The sequence below is a fragment of the Corvus cornix genome, chromosome 1, assembly GCF_000738735.6.
Source record: "Corvus cornix cornix isolate S_Up_H32 chromosome 1, ASM73873v5, whole genome shotgun sequence".
Lineage (NCBI taxonomy): Eukaryota > Metazoa > Chordata > Aves > Passeriformes > Corvidae > Corvus > Corvus cornix.
The window spans coordinates 38,060,374-38,082,675 of record NC_046332.1 but is presented as its reverse complement, the minus strand read 5'-3'; the positions used below and the strand labels follow the sequence as shown (position 1 = coordinate 38,082,675).

General features: G+C 38.6%; 1 protein-coding gene across 2 annotated transcripts; it reads left to right on the top strand.

Annotated features, from left to right (window-relative positions):
- Positions 1–5: 5 nt before the first annotated feature.
- Positions 6–20,355, top strand: MRE11 (MRE11 homolog, double strand break repair nuclease). Of its 2 annotated transcripts, XM_010400630.3 has the most exons (19): positions 6–247; positions 753–885; positions 3,303–3,463; positions 4,078–4,165; positions 5,093–5,234; positions 6,679–6,793; positions 7,821–8,006; positions 8,469–8,640; positions 9,362–9,442; positions 9,978–10,104; positions 11,990–12,090; positions 13,239–13,412; positions 14,584–14,646; positions 15,632–15,848; positions 16,751–16,834; positions 17,807–17,862; positions 18,355–18,425; positions 18,795–18,873; positions 19,987–20,355. In XM_010400630.3, exons 1-19 carry the CDS (start codon positions 228–230, stop codon positions 20,029–20,031), a joined length of 2,115 nt encoding a protein of 704 aa, XP_010398932.1. In that variant the 5' UTR covers positions 6–227; the 3' UTR covers positions 20,032–20,355. The 2 variants fall into 2 exon arrangements, with proteins under 2 accessions (XP_010398932.1, XP_010398933.1); XM_010400631.2 differs by lacking the exon at positions 6–247 and having other exon boundaries at positions 799–885; positions 3,322–3,463.
- The last annotated feature ends 1,947 nt before the right edge of the window (positions 20,356–22,302 follow it).

The following is a 22,302-nucleotide window of genomic DNA, read 5'->3' as shown; positions in this document are numbered from 1 at the left end:
TGACGGAAGGGCCGGGGTGGTGCCCGGCCGGAGCAGCGGCGGGAGCGGGAGCGGGGCGGGTGATAGAGCTGGGTCCGTGATCGTGCACTGTGCTCGCATTTCACTGTGCTCCCTGCGCTGACCCAGCGCCTGGTTTTGTCTCTTGCGCTTCGCGTACCGTCTGTGAAGAGAGGAGCTGACTGACTGCGCTGTGCCAGAGCCTTCCCCTGAGGAGCCTTGGCACGAGGATGAGCACCGTCAACTCACAGTAAGTTCCCCCTGTCTGCAGCTCCGTGCCGTCCTGGCACATCACACAGCAAGTGTTGTGTATGTCTGGGGTGAGTTAAGAAGAGCTGGGACCATCAGTTGTGCTTTCCCTCATGTCCTAATGATCACCATGCTTGCCTTCATACACGTGTAGATTACCAGTTCAAAGAGAGAATTAGGCTGTTCAACGAGTATTTTTTAAAGCGAAAAGCATACTAAGGATTCTTTCGTTTTTAATTACATATTTCAGGGGAATGCTTGCAGCTCTTTAGGAGAGCAGAATGACTGGGATAAACAAATCTTCCAATTGGCTGTTTTGGAGATGTGCTGTTTGCAATACAAACAGTGAAATACTTTGACGCTCTTATAGGACTGATACTTGGTAGAGTTGGATGGCAAATCTCGGCGTGTCATGACTTTGGACGGATCAACGTACCTTATTGAAGACTGTGTTGAAATTCCCTATGTGTATTGCTCTCTGACACAAGTTTTCCTGTCTTCTTCAGAGATGATGAAGATACCTTTAAAATACTCGTTGCTACTGATATTCATCTTGGCTATTTGGAGAAGGATCCAGTACGTGGAAATGATACATTTGTAACTTTCAATGAAATCCTGGACCACGCTCGAAAAAATGAAGTAAGTGCTACTTTTGGGAGAGGGGAGGACTGGGGCTGTTGAAAATATGGTCCAATCTGCCAGAAGCTGTAAAGCTTAGTCCTGATACAGTCTCTAGTAACACCAAATCAAATGGCTGAACTGTTGGTTACGTTCAGTTTCGTTTCTGTTTTAGTAAAAGGAAGGCCTGTTTCTCTGTTAGAGCATTCTTACTGAGTCGTGACTTTGGTGGCATTAGCAGTGTTTTGGGATTGCCTGCACCAGTTTCAGTGGTATTTAGAGAGGGTTTGTCACTGCAAGGAGGAAAAATAATTGAGGAGAGTGAGAGTAGTGATATACAGTCTGACAAATCAGCAGAGATTTGTTAGAAGCTTTTGAAGTGTGGTGCAGTGCTGAGTCGCTGAAGTGTGCAGCTCTGGTGTCGAGCAGCTCCGGTGCCTGTGCAATCGCCAGCAAAATCCTGTAGTGTGGTGGACAGGACAGGGGGACTTCCTGAACCGGGACAACGTCGGGGGGAGCCGAGAGTTGGAGTTGGGAGTTTCCAGGAGCCCGCAGCGGCTGATGGGACCTGGGTGAGGTCAGGAGCAGTGGCAGCCAAGTACTCCCCCCCCACCTGTGAAAGAAGCTCCTGGGGAGTGGCAGCAAGCAGGAGCACCTCCAACATGGTAAACACACATGCCGTGGCATGACATTCTGTGCAAGAAGGGCCCTTGAGCCCTGCCAGCTCCACCAGGGAGCAGCGGTGTCTATCTGGCAGAAACCCATGGCATTTCTCTGCATCCACCACAACTGACAGAGCTGCCCAGATGGAGCTCTCTGTTCAGACACAGCTCCAGTTGAGGAGTATCAGGGAGTGTGTGTGAGAGAGACTACTGGAATCACACCTTGCATTCCTTGGGGCAGGCCTGACAGGCAGACAGGACACATGATACAGGGGATTCCGTGTCCTCACTCCCTCTGGATGAACTCACTGAATTAAGGGAGAGGGGGCAATGGCAACAAGTTCCTGCCCAGCACAGCAGGTGCATCTCCTCCGGGACTGCCCCACCTCTCCACATGCCCTGGCATAACAGGTTTGAGGCTCTGCGAGTGAAACCGAACAAGAACAGTGGTTCATCTAGCATAGAGGTATTGCTGAGGTTAAGTTGCCTGTGCCCAATATCAAAACTCCTTCCATGAAGAAAAAAGATGGGTTGTTACAGGAGACTGCTTTCTAATGGGAACAGAAGGCCCAATATGCAGACTGGATTCACTTCTTAGGGAAGCCTGCTGCATCTCTGGGGCCTGAGTTTGTTGACAGCAGCTGAACATGAGCCAGCGTGTGCCCAGGTGGCCAAGGCGGCCAATGGCATCCTGGCCTGGATCAGCAATAGTGTGGCCAGCAGGACCAGGGCAGTGATTGTCCCCCTGTACTTGGCACTCTCGAATCCTGTGTTCAGTTTTGGGCCCTTCACTACAAGAAGGACATTGAGGCACTGGAGCGTGTCCAGAGAAGGGCAGAGGAGCTGGGGAAGGGTCTGGAGCACAAATCTGATGAGGAGTGGCTGAGGAAGCCTGGAGAAAAGAAGGCTCAGAGTTGTATTGCTCTCTACAACTGCCTGAAAGGAGGTTGTAGCCAGGTGGGAGTTGAGCTCTTCTCTGAAGGAACAAGCAATTGGACTAGAGCATATGGCCTAAAGTTGCGCCAGAAAAGGTTTAGACTGGATATTAGGAAAGATTCCTTCCCTGAAAGGATTGTCAAGCACTGGAACAGGCTGCCCAGGAGAGTGGTGGAGTCACCATCCCTTGAGGTATTTAAAACTTGGGGACATGCTTTCGTGTTGGCCTTGGCAGTGCTGAGTTGACATCTGGGTTTGATGATCTTGGAGTATTTTCCAACCTAAACGATTCTATGATTCCATTTTTAAGGACTGGATGTTTGTTAGTCAGATTCTTTGTAATTTTGATGAGGTTGTTTTCCTAATACTTTTCCAAAAGCTAAATATATGCAATATATGCAGAAACTGCATCTAGTACCTTCTCAAAATAATGTGGTGATAGCTACTGATTTCTTCCCACTAGGTAGTGCAGCAGTGAAAAAATAAAGTAGCTTTTCATGCCTGTCAAAAAGTGTTCAGGAGCCCATTTGGAGACCTTTATTACAATAGTACACTGATCCTTTTTTTACCACTCTCAGTTGTTTTCTCCTATGGCTCTTCATGAATGGGTCTTTTTGGGGTTGATTTTGTTTTAATTAATAATTCAATTTTTTTTTTTCATAAGGAAGTTAAGTATTGTTTCTACTACTACTAATTCCTTTTAGCTAGAAGTATACTTCCTCAGATATGAGGAAGTATGTGGAACTCTCTAGAAGAAATAATTTAAACAATTTGCTTAGAAGTCTTCCAAGGTAATACAAAATGTTGTATTAAAATAATGAAGCTTTTTGTTACATGCAGGTGGACTTTATTTTATTAGGTGGGGACCTTTTTCACGACAACAAACCCTCCAGAAAAACAGTACACTCTTGTTTGGAGTCACTAAGAAAATACTGCATGGGTGATCGTCCTGTTCAGTTTGAAATTTTGAGTGATCAGGCAGTTAATTTTCATCACAGCAAGTAAGTATGTTACTATAAATTGTCATGTAAGGCTTGGTTTGTGTATTGGGTGAGTTTGTTGTGATTTTTAATTTATGTCCTCCATGACTGGAACCTGGAATTTTTAGGCCTGTCTGTGTGGGACGGTTTACAGGATAACTTCACCTGACATCCAAGTCTGTAAAGGAATGCGTACAATATTTTGAGAAATTTCTGAATGTGCTGTGATTCTTGATGTATTTATGTAATACATAGTTTCCATTTTGCAAGTACAATACAAGTAAGCCAGTTCACATGAGTTGTTTTGGTAAAACTAGCAGAGTTCCCTGTGTGTAAGCACAGGTTGCACAGCCTAATCCACTACTGCCACACAATTTTTTGTACAATTCTTTTCATGGCTTGTTCTAAAAAAATAGGGGTTTATGCTACCCTGTTCCCCATGGGAAGTGTCATTCTAGTCCGTGAGTAAGAATCTTCTTATGCTTAAGATTAACCTTAGGCTTATTCATAATCACTTCATTCTCATTTGTTCTGCAGCCATGATCTATTTGTGATGAAGTTAGTTTGAGGAGAATATTGAGAATCATACACAAATTTGCAGATACAGTTTAACTTCTTTTCCTCTTTTTGTACAGGTTTCCATGGGTGAATTATCAAGATGAAAATCTCAACATTTCTCTTCCAGTTTTTAGTATTCATGGCAATCATGATGATCCCACAGGGGTAATTATTATCATAATTGTACTGTTGCATTACAGAGATATAGCAGTAGAGAGACTTGTATAGAAATAAAGTTCTTGGAGATCACACCTAGTTTTAGTCAGTTGCTCCACTCTTTGTGTAAATATTTTGTGTACCTTTAGGAATTTTATTAATAAGTGACAACAAGTTAAGTGTGACATTAAAAAGCAAATGGAAATAAGAGATCCATATGAACTGTGTTTAATTTCTTAATTTATGTAGGTTTCTGTCATTGAGAACAGAATGACTTTTCATGCCAAGAAGTGGCAGTCTTTCAGAAAGTTTCTGAAACATTCCATCTGTAGTGACTGAAAACTTTTTTCTTAAAGAAAGAGAATTTTGATATTTTGGTTTTTGCATATGTAATTGACATGCATCATCCATTTTCAAGGAGGATAATCTAATAATAGTGAAATGGTAGCTTAAAAACAAGCTACTGAAAGTAAGCTGGAAAAGGATGTTTAGAAAGCATTAAACTGCATGTGTTGAATTAATAATTTTGCATTTTATGTGAAATAGCAGTGTATCATGGAGATGAGTGTTCTAGCAGGAGTTTAACTTTGAACTTATTATGAGTTAGTTAGCTTAACCAGATAATTTTTGTAGTAGTTTAGAGACGGGCTGGTTTGGGTGTTTTTCTGTGGGGTTTTTCTTTTTCTTTTTTTTTTTTTTTGAATGGTTTAATATTTAATTGCACATTGTTCAAATGAAGCATGACTTGTAAGGAAAGGGATTTTCTTCTGTACTCTTGAGTACTAACAAAGCCCCTAGTATATGTGATGGGGTTTTTCAGCTGCAGAAGTTACTTAAGGAAAGATATTCACTCTTACTTTTGAGACTTTCATTTAGACATTAAACACTAAATGTTCTGTTCAAATTTTTATATTTGTTTCTTAATATTTGTTATAGGCAGATGCACTGTGTGCATTGGATGTTTTAAGCTGTGCAGGACTGCTGAATCACTTTGGACGTTCAACCTCTGTGGAGAAAATAGATATTAGTCCTATTTTACTGCGTAAGGGTAGAACAAAAATTGCTCTGTATGGCTTGGGTAAGTGTTTGTCTGCCAGACTGTGACTAGACTGTTCATGTATTACTGAAATTTAATAGGTCTAAATAAAGTTGGAACAAACTTATAAGGCTGCAACAAACATGAAGTTCTACATAATCTAAATTAAAGCATATCAATTCTGTGACAGTGTCAGGTTTCTCCTCTTGCTGTGTGTCACTGCCTGACAGGGTTGGGGGTTTTTTGCTCATTTAGATAAATCTTGCTAAGCTTGATTTTTGTACTTTTATTGGTGTTAAATGAACCGTGCTTAAGTTAACCACAGACAGTGCTTGTGTATCGGGTCAGAGCAATCACACTCTTAAATTCTCTCTGTTGTGTATTAAGCTTATTTCATCCTACTTAGGCAAAACTTACACACCCTGTGTTCATGTGCCATTTTGGTTATATTTAAAAACATAAGGTGTCTGAGCAGAAACCTAATGTCTTGCGTGTCTGTTTGAAGTGGTTCATAAGTAACATTGGCCATGGGTAATCTCAGTTTCTTTAAAGAAACTTTAGAGTTTCATACTTTAAAATGGTTCTATGATAGATTTTCAACTTCAGTTTTGTTTCTTTGTATTTTCTCCACTGAATTCCCCTCTACCCTCACTTCTTACTTAGAATGGTTATTTTTGACTGCTTTCTGTCTGGAGAAGTTAACTGTTATGATCTTATTTTTTCACCCTTATGTTTTGTCCGGTTATGAGTGCTTAAACACTTAATTCCAAGAAACTTTTGTAGCTATAAATTAAGTCCTAGTTGGCCATGATTTTGTGTTTAATGGTATACTTTAAAAGCTTGCTAGATGTTTGAAGGGTCAGTAGTTAGTAGAATGTTCTAATACCACAATATAAAAGTTTTCGATGACAAAATCGTTACTGAGAAATGCAACAACTTTCTAAAGTACCAGTGTTGCTGCATGAAGATGTTCATGAGTGTTTCTTTGTGTTTGTGCCAGAATTATTTAAACCTTTTTGACTTTCTCTGATTCAGAGAGCTTTTGTTCTCATACAAATTATGGACACTCCATATGGGATTTATTGATATGCATCATGAGCCTGGCTAAGGATAGTTCGGGTTTGGGTTTTTTTTTAGTAGTTAAAAACATCAAGGAAATTATCAGCGACTTCCAGGGATGGGACATACCCAACTTTCTTGGGCAAACTGTTCCAGTGCCTCACTACCCTTACAGTAAAGAACAACTTTGTGATATCCAACCTAAATCTATCCTCTTTCAGTTTAAAACCATTCCCCCTTGTCCTGTCACTGCTTTCCCTTGTGAAAAGTCCCTCTCCAGCTTTATTGTAAGCCCACTTTAGGTACTGGAATGCTACTATATTTTGTTCTTCTTGCTTTTTTGATAGAGTTTCTGGCAAAAATACTATAAAATACAGACTTGTTTACCACACAAAAATTTTTTTTTGTTGTTGTTTGTCCACTTCAGGAGCTATTCCAGATGAGAGGTTGTATCGTATGTTTGTCAATAAGCAAGTAACCATGCTGAGACCAAAGGAAGATGAAGATAGTTGGTTTAACTTGTTTGTGATTCATCAAAATAGGTAACAGTATTGAATGAATTACAGCGACTTACTGTGTTACTTCATTAAACTGCCTGGAAAAGGATAGGTGAGCAAGCCAGCTGTGTTAGTTCATGCTTCTTGTGAATAGCTGGTTTCTTAAGATTTTCACTAGTGAAAACATTGTTTTACAGCTCTTTTTGGAGAAGAATCGCAAAGGAAAATGAAATAAATGAGTTAGAGGAGTTGGGAAATTTCATCCCAAACTTTTATAGTTAGGGGCAGTGGAGGGTTTGTAGTGTAATATGCTTATAATTAAGTCCTTTCTGCTTGTTACAGCTGGGAGAACATCAAACTTCATATTGCATTTTCTATCCTTGTTTGAACTGTAGTTCAACAATAACCCTATGTTCCCTTGCACTGCTGTGCTTTGCAGACAGGTAACGTGTTTGGTCTGCCTACAGGCTTCTCCCAGCAGTGGCAGTAGGAACAGGCAGAGTTCTTTTCCAAATACTTTCTTCTAATTTTTCCTGAAGAAGAGGGCAGTCCTCATGTTCAAATAATGGTGAGGCAGATGTAAACAAATACAGCTCAGATAACCCTGTGTACTGATGCCTATCAGTAGGCTGAAGGAACTCACTCCCCCATCTCCCTTGTCTTCCAGAAAGGCGTTGGGGATGGTGTGTCCCATGTCTGTTTAATTCAGTGGGTTTTACCCCACCATTTAAAAACAAACAACCAAAACTGATGGCCATGAGGTGCTATAAAAGGATTCATATAGAAAAAAAACTAAGGTCTTGTAAGCCAAGTAAGAAGAAAACAGAGGTCCAAATAAAAGGAAGGGAGCAGAAAACAGTGAACTATGTAAAATAGCAAGCTGTGTAAGTTGCCTTTTTGTTTAACCAAACACTAAACAACTGTGTGAGGAATAAATGTGAAGAAGACCTGACATGTATGTCAGATATTGTTGCTGGAGTTCCTGTATTATTTTAAATCACACTGATGTTTTTTTCCTCCTTCACTCTTCCCTTGCCCATCCATTACTCTTCTCTTCTCTTCTCTTGAACAGGAGCAAACATGGAGCTACCAACTACATTCCAGAGCAGTTTTTAGATGACTTTATTGATCTTGTTGTGTGGGGTCATGAACATGAGTGCAAAATAGCTCCATTCCAAAATGAACAGCAACGTTTCTATGTTTCTCAGCCAGGAAGTTCAGTGGTGACATCTCTGTCCCCTGGAGAAGCCATGAAGAAGTGCGTGAGCTTTTCTTTTTGTTCTTGTTTATCCCTTGTCTTACATGTCTCAGGTGTTGTGTTGAGAACAGAAAAATACTTGTACAGAGTATGGAAAGAGTTGTATTACTGTGTGGATTAGCTTCAGAGTATGACTCTTAAAGTAGAAAAGTAGATGGAATGAGTGCCTGGTAAAACTTTTACTTTGCTTACAATTTAATCTAACGTTAGAAGCTAATGGAATTTAGCTAAGAGGAGTTACATCCTGATAAATTGGAATACAAGGAGCTGAGTGCAGGTGCTTGTGTATGCACCAAGCACAATCTAAATATAATAAAATGGAAATTTGGTAGGGCCAACCTTGAAGTACAGATCTTCCTATAGCTTTTGAAATTTTGTCCCTGAAAAGTAAACATGAATTTGAAAACAAATATTTATACCATAGTTCTCTTACCTTCTAGTAAGTTACCTTTCTCCTTCTAGACACATTGGTTTGCTGCATGTTAAAGGGAAAAAAATGAAAATGGAGAAGATTGCTCTAGAGACAGTGCGAACTTTCCATATAGAGGATATTGTTCTAGCTGATCATCCAGATCTTTTTAATCCTGACAATCCTAATGTTACTCAGGCAATACAGGCGTTCTGCATGGAAAAGGTAACTTGTGGTGCTAACAGTTTATGGATGACAGTGTGTGGACAGGGGATGGGATCTGTGACTGGTTTTGAGACTGGAAGATGAGAAATCTTGTGTCTTGCCCCATATTAAAACTAACTCAGACAGTGTTTCCATAGGAAGCTAATTCCATGACATTCACTCTGCAGCCTTGGCTTCCAGATTCCTTGATTGGGATGACCTGTTAAAGTAGGCTGGAACTGGTTTTTGGGTGTCATATCATCTTTGTACAAAAGCTTGCACCTAAGAGTGGGGCAGTGTTGGATGTGCACTTTGGAACCAGCGTAAATACATTGACCTAAACCCTGAGAGCTTGGCCGTGCAGTCTGAAGTGGCAGAAGTAACTAAGCAAGTTTATTAATTGATTAGTTCTTAGGTTTATTTAAGTCTCTTCCTGCTTTTCCCTGGAACTAGAAATTTAGCAAAGCATAGTGGCTATAAAATATGAGTGATCAGTGGTGTAGATACTGCTGGACTACACTGTATCTGAAGAATAAACCTTTCATTGTCATGTTGTTCTTGGTCATTTTTAATGGCTTTTGGCTGGATACTGGTACATACGTGTTCAGGAATGAGAGCACATTATATAAGGATTTATTTTGATAGCTCCTCTTGCAACTGGATGTATTTTAAGTTATACTTGAAATGTTCAGGAATCTGTAAGAGAACAAAATGGAACTGAATTTCTAATTCTCCTTCACAGGTGGAATTGATGCTGGACAACGCAGAAAGAGAACGCTTGGGAAATCCCCGCCAGCCAGAGAAGCCTATCATAAGATTAAGAGTAAGAAATTCAGCTTGGATTGCTTTGTTTTTAGAGGTCACTGTGAAGGGCTTCAGAGCAAAGTCATGCTTCTTGTGTAAACACATAATATATACATTTTTTTTGCTGTGTACAGGCAAATATAAATCACCTACCATGCTTCTGTTTACCTGTGTAACTAGTACTCTAAGGTAAAGGATGAGATTGGTCATAAGTGTACTTCACTGCTGGCCTGAGTAAGGGCATCAAAAGTGGCTATTTACTGTGAAGTTTTTTTAAATCATATTATCCTGTGTGTGTTCCTAACCTAATCAGAAACCATTGTGAAGGCTAGTAAATGAAACAAATTTGGAGCAAGTTATAAATATGAGCTGTTATTAGCTATTCTGTTAATGTTATTATTAGCTGTTATTAGCTAACTATTAATGCATAGTAAGGCGTTAATTTTAGGTTGACTTATTTCTTCTAATTTTTTCTTTGAAGCATAACAAATTTGTTTTGTGTGACTTCTCTGTTTCTGTTTGTTTCATATTTAAATTTGTTCTTCCTCTCTTAGGTTAATTATGCAGGTGGCTTTGAACCATTCAGTGTCCACCGTTTCAGCCAGAAGTACATGCATAGAGTGGCTAACCCAAAAGACATCATACAGTTTTTCAGGCATCGTGAACAAAAAGAGAAAAAAGGTGATTATGAAAGAAGCAATCATTGGCTTGCCTTTGTTTTCATTCTTCTTTCTTTATTTTGTTGCCCAGCACTTGCAAAGGCTTGGTATCTACCACCTAATGTGTTATAGGAGGAGTAAAGATGCATTATCTTATTTAAGTGTATATATTGTACAATTATTTCTCTTCTGTTTCTGGGTTTGTCAAAAAATTCTGATATTCAGCACAGCATTTTCTTACAGTTACTCTTAAACAGTTCCATTTTCCTTTGGCCTCAGACCTTACTCAGTTGCTTATAGTAATACATATAGCCCCATGCCAGACTGGATTGGTTCTGTGATTGGTCTGTTGTTTCACAGACTATGGTTCTGTGACAATTACCATGAAAGGCATTAAGTGGCTCACTCCTGAGACTTCTTAGAATAAGATTATTTGGTTTGGACACTCTGAAGGAAAAGAGATGGGTATAGTGCTTTTTCCCTTTGTATTTTAATTTTATTTTGTAGTAGTACATTTGTTTTTCCCTAAAATAGTAATGAAGGGTATGGGCTTAAGAGATGTTCATATATTTTTAAAAAAGGTCCAAAGGTAGGACAGCACTTTTTTGCCCTAATTAATCATGTGTATGAGGTGCTCTTGGCTTGTCTCTTCTAGGTCTGTTTCTATTCAAATATTTGTGCAAAACAAATGATAGCTGTTAGTATTGCAGCATTTCTCACCGTGCCTAGAATTTTTAATAAATGATTAATAGATATTGTCATCCAAATACTGGATTTGTAATAGTAGCTAATGAAGATTCAGCTTGTACAGGAACACAATGTGCTAAAAAACTTTTACTGGTTCATATTAGTACATTGTAAGTGCATTGTCTAATTCCAGTGACAGTTTTTATGAATACTGCCAGTTCTATAAAGTTCAAAACAGTATTTCATGAATAAAAACTTCTTTTAGTGAGGTGTTTTTAAAATTTTACTGTATAGGTCTTGGTTTATTTTGCTTTGGTGTTCTCTTTTCATAGTTGCATAGTCTCATTACCATTTTCAGAATACACACTAGCTACCACATCTGTCACCATGTTTCACCAATACATTTTACTTTTCCTACTTAGCATGCATGTCAGCTTCAGGAAGGGAATATAAAAATGATACCATGGCTTTTGCACTGCTGTATTAGATAGCCTCCAGTACAAGGGAAGTGGCTAATGGAGGGCTCAATGTTTTCTTTGCATGTGCACATTGTGGTTCAGTACAGGTGATGTTAAGACTTCAGGAATTCAGAAGTTGTTACTGTTTCTTTTGTCATAGCTGCTTATATAACCCCTCAAACAAAGCAATGGTTTGTGCTTTCATGTGGTAGACATCTTAAAGCAGTCTGTAGGCACTTTATGTTACTTTGTGTGGTATGTGCTAACCTCAGATGATTATCCCTCTAATTCTTCTGCCATTCCTACCTTGCTGCCTGAGAATGGGGGATGAGCTATGAGCATTTTCTATTGAAAATCAGTCAGCATGCTGAGGAGGAAAATTTCTTTTCTTGTAAATGGGTTACTTATACAAAACTTCCGTGCTTCGATGGCTCCTATGATTTTCTTCTATCTATTCTTCTATTCTATTTTCTTCTATCTTCTAGAGTTCAATTATAAGACTCTTCAGAACATAGTGTTCAAGATATAATTCCAGATGTGTGTTAGTTATAAGAACTCTTTATATCTGCTAGAGGTGGAGCTGTCTGCACAAATACTGTGTTTCCAATCAATAGACTCTAAAAAGAACAAAAAGCTTTACATATAAAAGGGACCACAGTTCTTAAGAGGCCTGCATTAACCTTTTTTCCTGCTATTGTCAGTGGGATGCTAATAATTAAAAGCTGCAAATGTGGATGATGCCACTGTGCTTTTCTATTCTAGACATTGATCTTAATTTTGGAAAATTGGTTAGCAGACCTGCTGAGGGAATGACACTGAGGGTGGAAGACCTTGTAAAGCAGTATTTCCAGACAGCAGAGAAGGTATTTTTCTTCCTTTTATAATTTCCCTTTTTAATGTCATACGATCTTTTTTTTTTTTTTTTTCTTAATGGAAGTAGAGTGCCCTGAAAAGACTCTGACATTCACCAAGAAGTGAATTTATTTCCCATAAAACTGAGAATTACTACATGAAGTGTGTGTCTCAGACTAACAAGTAACTGTTGTGTATAGGTGGTGTAGGTATGTGAACAAGCACTGGTTTGAGAGTGTGGTAGCTCTTCGTGTGAACGTGCAGTGTCTGCCCTGTACTGAGTGACATGTCATGTACTCACGTACAGGAGGAAAATGTGAGGCAGCATGCTCTGAGGGAAGAGCTACCTTAATTTACTCTAGGGCTAGTGTGAGACTGTAGCATTTACTATCCAGCTGGCTTGGAGTCACTTGTTACTTTGCAGTGTGTTTGTGTCCTCAGCTGTAGTGCACTTCCACATTTTATTCAAAGCAGAGCAGGGAGAAGGAAGAGAGACCCCAAATAATTTGCCTTCTTCCCACCCTGCTGTTAAATCTAGTATATTTCCCTTTCCCAGTACCAATGCAGTAACATCTCAGAGATAAAAAAATAATCAGTGAGCCAGGTGCCCAAATGCTTGATGTAGTTGATCAAGCATAACTTGCAGAAGCTGTTTCAGAACAGCAAGAATTTTAGAGCAAGAACTCTTGAGGTGAAGGTCCTTCAAATTACATCATCCTGCCTAACCTTGGACACATGCTAGGTGTCAGTATCAGGACAGCATAAATAATATTCTTTTGTTATGCTTATTTTATTTAAACATTTTGTTTCATAATAACTAGAAAGTTTATTCCTCTGGGCAGCATTATTTCATGGAAGTTTTTATTTTAGATAATAACTAGCATTGCAGTTTCTTTACTGTTCATAAAGATTTTTGCTTTGACTAATTTGGAAAATTCTCTGTAAAGTAGGTGTGACATGCTAGTAGCAAGAGAGTTGTAACTGGTTTATGACAAGTAACATTTGCTTATTGCTGTGCTTTTCTCTGATTGAGATATTCAATGCACATTACTGGTTTTGCAACCAACTTAATGTAATACTTATCTGAAACAGCTGGAATATTGCTTGCTTTCTCTAATGGCAAATGCTCCTTAACAAATTATTTTCCCCAATTCTGAAGAAAGTACAGCTTTCACTTCTAACTGAAAGAGGAATGGGAGAAGCAGTGCAGGAGTTTGTGGACAAAGAGGAAAAAGATGCCATAGAAGAGCTGGTGAAATTTCAACTAGAAAAAACACAGAGGTTTCTCAAGGAGCGTCGCACGGATGCAGAGGAAGAAAAAATAGATGAGGAGGTAATATTCTGTTAATGTTGATTGCCCAAGAGAGGTCAAGACAGTAGAAAAATTAGTGCTCAAACATGGTTTAATAGATTGCCTGTGTGTGGAGTATGTGCAACACTTGCCTCTAGTCATTTTCTGCGATTAATAAATGAAAAATTAATTTATGAGGAAGTTTTAAGTATATGATTTCAAAGCTTTTATTGAAAATGGGGTTTAGGTTGCACACATGTACATAGAAAAAAATCTGTCTAATACATGTAAAACTACTTATTTCCACTATTGTGAGAAAGATGATAGATAAAATCTCTTCATAGCTTTTCTGTATTGGCTTGGGGAAGAGTACAAGAACAGGACAAGCATAAAGAAAATTTATCCTTCAGGTGCTCTACTTGCTTCTAACTGCTTGACTGCTTACAGCTCAGGGTATCGCAGAGATAGGTCTGGTTTATGTGTATTGAGCAACCTTTGATAGACATTTTTATCATCTCATCAAGCTCCCACACAAGCCCATGTATTAAGCTGTAATACTCAAAATTGTAGAAGAAGTTGTTCAGCTTATCTGTGCACTGTTTAAAGAAGTATTTGATGGGGAAGGAAGGCTGCATCTACCTATTTTCTTACTGATAGCTTTAATTCCTGAGGGGTTGAAAGAGACCATAAACAATCAGTACCTGCAGGCTTTCCGTGACACTTTAGGGTGGATTTTTTGTTGTTGTTTTGTCTTCAGAACTAATGCCTTCTTTCTGTCACGCCTCATATCTTTTTCCATATTTGTCAAGTTGAGCTTCCTTAGTTGTACATGTACTGCAACATTGTCTCTTCTCATAATAGTTATTTTCTATCTTGGTTCTTCATCTCTACCCCTTTTTCCAGTTATTCATATTTCAATGTCCGTTATTGTCAAAATTATGTATACTCTTCTTCTCTTAAACACAGTATCTCCATCATGTCCTGAGCTTTCTTCCACCCCAGTGATGTAGCTCCAGTTATTAACAGAATGTGAGATTCTTAAACTGTAGGGACAGCATGAAAGGGCCCCAGACAAACTTCAGTTATTCTTGCACTCTTCACTTCTCACATGAGCTTGATTTAATGATTCAGTGATTAAAGCTTTGCACTTACTGTGTTTTGATTATTGTATGATATGAACTGTTATTTTGACAGGAACTTTTTTTTTATTCAGGTGCGAAAATTCAGAGAGAGTAGAAAAAAGAATACTGAAGAAGAGGATAAGGAAGTCCGTGAGGTAATTCCTCTGAATTTTGACCATAGGCTGAAAAATAGTCATGACTTCTGCATATAAATGCAGTCATTTAGCAATGCTTCAGCAGTACTTCACCATTATCCTTGCCAAAAAGTGCCTGTCTGCCTTTAAAGCTTAGTAAGTCTGTTTTAAATCTTGGGATAATATGTACCTAAGCTACTGCTTGATTTGGCTTTTGAGGTCTCTTGTACAAATTTGTGAACCTGAATGTGCATTATTTCTTGCTTTTAACTGAGGTTAGACCAGGCAGGTGACTTTGAAAAATCTTTCAGCTTTAAGCTATTTGTGATCTCATTATCACATGTGGATGGACTGTATTGGGTGGCATTAATGGAACCAATTGGGAGTATTGGTAGACCTTTAGGTACTGTGTCCTTATCAGCAATCTTAAATCTTAGATCTCCCAGGTACTCGTACCTAGATTGCATGTGTATTTCCAAGGAGAATTGCCAGCTACTGATAGCATGGATGCTCCTTTGTCTTTGCAAGTTATGTGGGACTGGAATGAAATTTTGAGAGAAAGTACACCTGGGGTGAAATTCAGTTCTGCTAATCTGGGATATCACCTGAACTACTTGTCTTAAGCACCCACTGTCATCAGTAAAGTTCAAGTCAGTGAAGCCCGTAGGGTGCTTCCTCTGAGCAGATGTATGTAGCTGACACAGGATGACCTGAGCTGTTCACCAAACTCCACTGACAGTGTGTCACATTAACAAGTTCCATTCTGTTGTCAGAGCTTAGCTAACTACTGTATATGTATGCATCTAATTAAATAGACTCAGTATTTTCACAGATGTCCCTGCCTTCCATAACACTGGATTTGTGTCTTCTAAGCCTCACTGGTTTAGAACTATACATTTTTATTTATAGTTATAGTGTATATTTATTGTACACAACTACAATTTAACAATGGTGTGTGTCATGAGTTAGGATTCTTTTTCCTGTAGTAATTACTGTTCCATTTCAGGCAATGATCAGGGCCAGAGCCCACAGATCTGAGGATGAAGTTCTGGTTGCAGCCTCCAGTGATGAAGATTCCATGGACACGGAGATGATAGGCACTGGTAATCCAAGTGATGGCCTTTCTTCAACACTGAGCCGAGGAAGGGGTCGAGCAAGAGGTAGGGCAAGAGGTGCAAGAGGACAAAATTCAACAGCAAGAGGTTCGTCTCGAAGAGGAAGAGGTAAGAAAAACTTCAGAGTCTTTGTACTGCAGTTCCTGACCTTTTTTTCTTTGAAAGATGACTCTTCTGATGCTTCCATCAGGTGGGAATTTGTTGCTTAAGAACTCCTACTGGAAAAAAAACTCTTCTCAAATACTTGTGGTATACTATTACATACAGTTGACTGCCTTACAAGGCTTAAGTTGTGTCTTTTTCGCTTTCATTAAAAGAAAAATATCTTTCCTCCCAGCTATAGAAACACAGTAGACTCCTAAAAGATGCATTATTGGGAAGGTCTGTGCAATGAAGTGCATGGATAGCCCTTTGTCATTGCTAAAGGTAATGCGTTTGATCAGTGTAAAGAGGAGGTACAGATTGTCTCTCTCCTAATGTAATTTGCAAGAGACTTTAATGTTTCTAGTGACTGAAACAGTGGGGAGTGTTTCCTAACCAAAACGAGTTAAATAGCTCCTTGACTGTGTGTGGTTGTGCACTTTACAGTGGTAGTTGTACTTCCATTATAGATGTACTTTCATTGTGTGTATATATATATATATATAAATAAATAACTCCTTTGAGCTGTCTCAGTAATATGCCCAAAGGTCTTAGAGCACATTGAGTTGAAACAAAGGCTGTCACCTTGGGTTAGTGCTTTTAAACTAGTTCTGTGAACCTGTACTCCAACACTGTTGTGATCCCATCAGAGCAGGGCCCTGTGTCTTAAGAGGTTGTGTCTGTCTTTGAGTACTTGACCCAGAGCAGTTCTTCTGCATGTAAGGAGGCCTTTGATTCAAGGAGAAAGTGAGGAGTAAAGAGGATTGTATGTAGATTTTTTAAAGTGTCTTCCCACTCAGTAATGATAGACTAAAGAGGAGAAAAAATAACTGCTGAACAGATTTGCATTTTGTTTGTTATCTCTACAGGAACCACTAGCCAAGAATCAGCTTCTAGCAGCAGATCCTACAAGCCTGTATCTGTGCCTGCCAAGAATATGTCTATCATGGATGGTAGGCCTGTGATCTGTCTGTTACTCTAATCTGCTCTCTCAAATTGTGGTGAAGGTGTTTGCTTAATGATGAAGTGTCTTAATTGCCTTTTTTTTGCTATCAGTCCATTTCAGCTGTGAGAGATTCTTTCAGTGCTAATGAAATAGAATAACTAACAGTGATGAGAGAAAGAAAAAAGAAAAGGAAAAAAAGAATAGTAATATTCTTCTGTCATGGGCTAAAATGAAATGTGTTAGGAACTTCTGGCTAGAACTGGAAATACGAAGCATTTTATTGTATGCAGTTTCTTAAGGAATAAGTATAGAAAGAACATTTTAGGCAGAATATTCCTCAGGGGATAAAAAGTTAAATTTGACTGATGTTTAGTAAACTTTAATTTAGCCTTACATTGTAGCAAGTTTTATAAATGCCTGTTTTTACTAGAGAAGAAAACCGTATCTTTAAGCAGCCTATGTATGTGAGAGTAGCTCTTCCTTGCACTAGAGGACAGGCACTGAGGGAACAGGACAGGTAATCTGAGTATTAAAGAAAAAAACACTGCTCACTAATCTACACATAAATCCCCCACGAAATACCCCAAGTTAGACGGAATTTTAATAAAAAAATCAGCAAATTACCTTAATTTTAAATTGATTAGAAAATGACCTAAAATATTGCAGACAAATGAATTTTAGCAGATGTGTTCATGTCTAAAATGTTAGATATACAGGAATTTCAATTATAGTAATATTTTTCACTTCCTCTGAACCAATGTTACTGGTGGTTTTTCAGCCAGGCTGGGAAGCAGCTGCACAGAGGGTTATATCCCTGGGTTGACACAATTTATGTTTTGGGCTGGTTTGTTTGTTTGTTTTACAGTATTTTGCAGTGGAAATGCGTGCTAGGCAGGTCTTAAATAAAAAGAACAATATAATGTTGCTTGCATTTAATTGTGTGAGCATTTAAAAAAATACTGCATATGTTTTATTCCAGCCTTTAGGTCTTCAAAAACAGACCACTCTTTAAATTCATTCCAGTCTTACTCTGAGGTAAGCAGCTTCTTGTAAGAGTGAAGTTGTGCTGTCTTTTACTGTTGATTTGAAAAATAAATGCATGGTCAAAATGTTAGCCTAGATCAGCAGATGTTCCCAAGCGATCAGTTCCAGCATGAAGTTTCTGCATGTTAATTTGGAGACCTTTTGTATCCTTTTTTTTTTTTTATGGTGTTTGCCTGAGAAAAGCCAGGTTTTATTTGTGACCATAGTCTAAGATACGAGGTGTATATATCACATATATATCATGTATATAACACATGAGTGTTTTCGTGGGTTCTGCAAGCTCAAAGATGTGAAGAATAAACTTGTGCTGTATTTGCAAATTTGTGCAGTTCTAGTCTGGGACTCTCTCAAGTGTATATTATTATAACTAAATAGGTGTATAGTCGGAAAAAATTAGGGGTTCTGTGCTATAGTACTGAAGCATTATGCACTCTCTCTGTAAGAATAAATTCCATGGAAGACATTAATACACTTCTTTTTCAGGATATTATAGATGTTGATTCTGATCCAGAAGATACTTCTTTTGTTCCTCCTTCTTCCAAAGTAAACCAAAGGTCAGTATGTTTGGTTCAGGAATGCAACCATAAGTGCCTTATTTCTGACTGGCAGTTAGCAGAGTCTGAGGATCTGATTGACTACCAGATTTTTAGGAAAGTCATAGCACTGCTTAGAGAATTTACATAAATTTTACTTGTTAATGTGGGTTATCTTTCTGTAACAAAAAAAATTAGATTACTGATTGAAGTAAACTTGATCAGAGGTTTAGTTTTAATATGTTATTTTGAGAATTTGTATTGTTTTACTTATTTCTATTTATTTTTACTCTGTGTATTGGTGGCCCAACTCTTAAGGGGGAAGTTACTGGAATGTCTGGTAACTGAGAACATGCTGATGCCATTTTTCTTCTCTTCATATGTTTCAAGGTTGCCAACTACATCTTCACTTAGTAAAAGAGGTTCACAAAGCCAAGCATCTAGAGGAGTTGATTTTGAGTCAGACGAGGTATGGTGTATAGTACTATTTTTTTAGTTTTATTTCATGTAAGTTTCTATAGCTCGCTTTTACGGCTATTTGAGTAAAGCATTTCGGAGTAAAATTGAATTTATTATTTTTTTCACTAACAGGGCTAGATTATTGCAACCAACTTTAATTGGATTACCTGCATAATTATCAAAAATAAGGCTGGAAGGGACCTCAGGAAAATATCCAATCCTTTTTCCCTTCAATTTTTAGTCAGTGAATTATCATTACTGAAATGTGGACCTGGAATTGCCTGGGAGAGAAAGTCATTACAATCTCTTCTAGTGTGCTTAGCTATATCCTTTCATTTAATTATATATTTTATTCTTTTAGAAAGGAAGTTTTTTTGTTGTTGTTGTTGCATTTAGAAACAGCTCTTTTCCAGGGCATTTTATTGTTGTAAATTATCTAAGTACACTTCTTAAAAAATTTAAAACACTGTCTTCGAGTCTAGTATGTCTGTTCTTGCAGCATATCTTTGAACTGAAATGGTTTCTTCCACAACTAAACAAGTAGAAATTTTTACACAGTTTAGCACTGAATAGAATACACTGTATTTTGTCAAGCATTGTGCAGTTTGTTTTTATAGGCTGACATGCATGGTCAGAATCCATTCCTTAACAATGTCAGATGTTGGCCACTTCAGAGAAAATACTACATTCTTGTCCCTTCTCCCCACTGTGCTATCTCTTTTTGTACCTGTAATAAAATACTACATGTTTGCTTGAATATGCAAAAAGAAACAGTATTTTTGATTCATGCAAATATCAATAAATTATGATGTGCAGTGTGTATGTGGACATAATTTTATTGAGATATGTGCTGCTTATTAACAACTGAAATACAGATTATTACTTATTCCAAAGTAGCTGTTCTGGTCATACTGACATAAACTTCTATTCTCTGCACATATGTCACATGGTGTTTTAAGTCAATAGATGACCTTTTTCATATCAAAACCAACAAAACCAGGTCTGTCAGAAAGCATGGAATTGTATGGCCAGGCTTTCTAGTTTGATCTAAAGGTGACTTTACTTGTTTATGACTTGAAATGCCTGCTGGTTTTAGTGATGTGTATCTCTTTGCAAATTGCAGGATGATCCATTCATGAGCCCTGCAACATCAAGAAGAAGTAAGTGATTTCTGGCTCACTATGCAAGAGAGACCATGGAAGTTTGTGAAGAAAATGGAAAGCAGTTTGCAAGGCTTTCTCTATATGATATTTCTCTGTAAATGATGGCTTGCCTTCTATTTTCACTTCTGTGAAATGGTTTGGTTTGTTTTTTTTTTTTCTAGCAGCACCAAATTTGGTATAATATGTCTGTTAAATTGCTTGATGCACTAGACTAGAGGGTCTGATATTCTAAAGTACTGCCTGAAAGTGCAAGTTCTTTCTAAAACTCTCAAACTCTGTTTTCTTTTTGGGATGATAATAAAAATGACAGTTATGTCTTTTGTAGAAAACTCCATCTCTTTGGTTTGAATTTTGCTGAGAAGTAAATTTATAGTAGTATGCAGGTATGAATATGGACACAGTCTCAGCACAGTGGCAGTTGTACTTACTTACAGCCTGCTGTGGATACAGTTGAAAACTCTGAATTGGGAGTCATAGTTGGACACAAGAATACAGGTTTCAGTACTGAAGCTGTAAAATGTCTTAATGCTTTCAACTCTACCAAGAGAACTTAAACCCAGTATTGCACTGTTATTAAACATCATAGTATATGGGAGTGGATTCAGCTCTGTAATTCAGGAAGTACCAAAGGGGACTCTCTATTTTCATGTTACACGCACATCCTAGGAAAATATTTTAGCCAAGTATAGAAGAATAATAGGAATCATATCAAAGGCTCTTTCTCCCTTTTCACAATTTTTTTTTCTGTCAGCTGTCAAATTCAGTGGCTTTGTGTTAAAATTGACTTGTGTGGAAGATAAATACAGCAGCCCTCACTTCAGGGGAAAACTTGTAACTGGTGTGTGGAGAAAGACTCTGTTGTAAAGAGGTGCTTGTCCTGAACATTAATGGGAGTGGTTAGATGAGGGGGTAGGATGCTCAGAACATCAACATTATTTCTCAGAGATCACACTGGCTAGTTTTTGAAAAATCACTTCTCACCCATGTAACTTCAATTCCCCTGCCCCAGAAAAGCTCAGAAATTCAGCAAAGCTCAAAATTTCATTAAAGCTATGGTAGTGAAAGATTGTTCCCAGGACCAGGAAGCAGGGAGAAAAGCACACTCTGCTGTGTGTTTAAAGAGAAAAAAAGGCATTATACCTCTTTTTGAATGCTTCCAAACTTTTTGGTGTGTCTAGCTGATTTTTTTATATTCTTCTTAGATCTTTTATTCCCACCAGGCCTGGTTTCTAGTTTATTATTATCCTATTAAGAGTACTCTTGCACAAGGGCTTTTGATGACTTTTTTTTATTCCCTGAATTCATGGTCCATCCATATAGCTTTATTTCAAACATTACCTTTCACTTAAGGAATTGCATCATGTCACAGATACCTTTTACAAAAACCAGATTCAGCATGCTAAATCCTGACATTCCTGTGCAGCTGCTTCTTTTGCTGTCAGCGGGGTACTGGGGATTGTGGAGCAAGGGTGAAGTTGGCAGGAGCAGGTGCCAAGCTGCCCAAACTACCACAGTCTGTTCTTTAGGAACAACTACAAGTAGGTGAGCTGCTTAAGCAGCTCTTATTGGAGCATGTTCAAATACAAACTAAATCAGAAAGGTGGTGTGAAGCAGAGAAAGGGACACCAGCAACATGGGAGAAACCTGACAGAGAGCTTCCACTAGGTTTTTCCGTGACCCTTTGTGGCTATTTTGGGTGGGCCTGCCCAGTGTGTGGTTGGACCACCTCCTCTGGATCACAAGACACAGAATCCAGCTCAGAGAAGTGTGGTCTTGAGCTGAGTGGGAGAAGATTCCCATCCTACCAGCAGCGTGGCTTAGGAGGTGAGAAGATATCCTGGTCTCCTGGATGCACCTGGTCTTCAAAGGCAATGGCAGCTCTAACTATGTATGCAAGGGTACCCTGCTAGAAATTAAGAATTAGATCAAGGAGCATAAATAAACCAAGCTTATAATTTTTGCTGGAATACAGATTATAGTACAGGAGAACAGAATTTGGTAGATATGAAACAAGAGCTGGAGTCTGAGTGTCAGAAGACAGAATGCCCTTATGCACTGGCCAGCGACACTGGAAAGGAGGGGCACTTGGGAGCTGCTGGAGCAGCATAGCAAGAAGGGGAACATATGCCACTGGCCCCTCTGTTCTTATCCCAAACCTCTAAGAGTGCTGTTCTGTCCTACTTTGTACTATTTTCTTGGGCCTTTATTTGAGACTAGTTTCCTGACAGCATGTTTCTTCTCTCTGAATGGTCAGGGGTGACTGCTGCCTGAGCAAC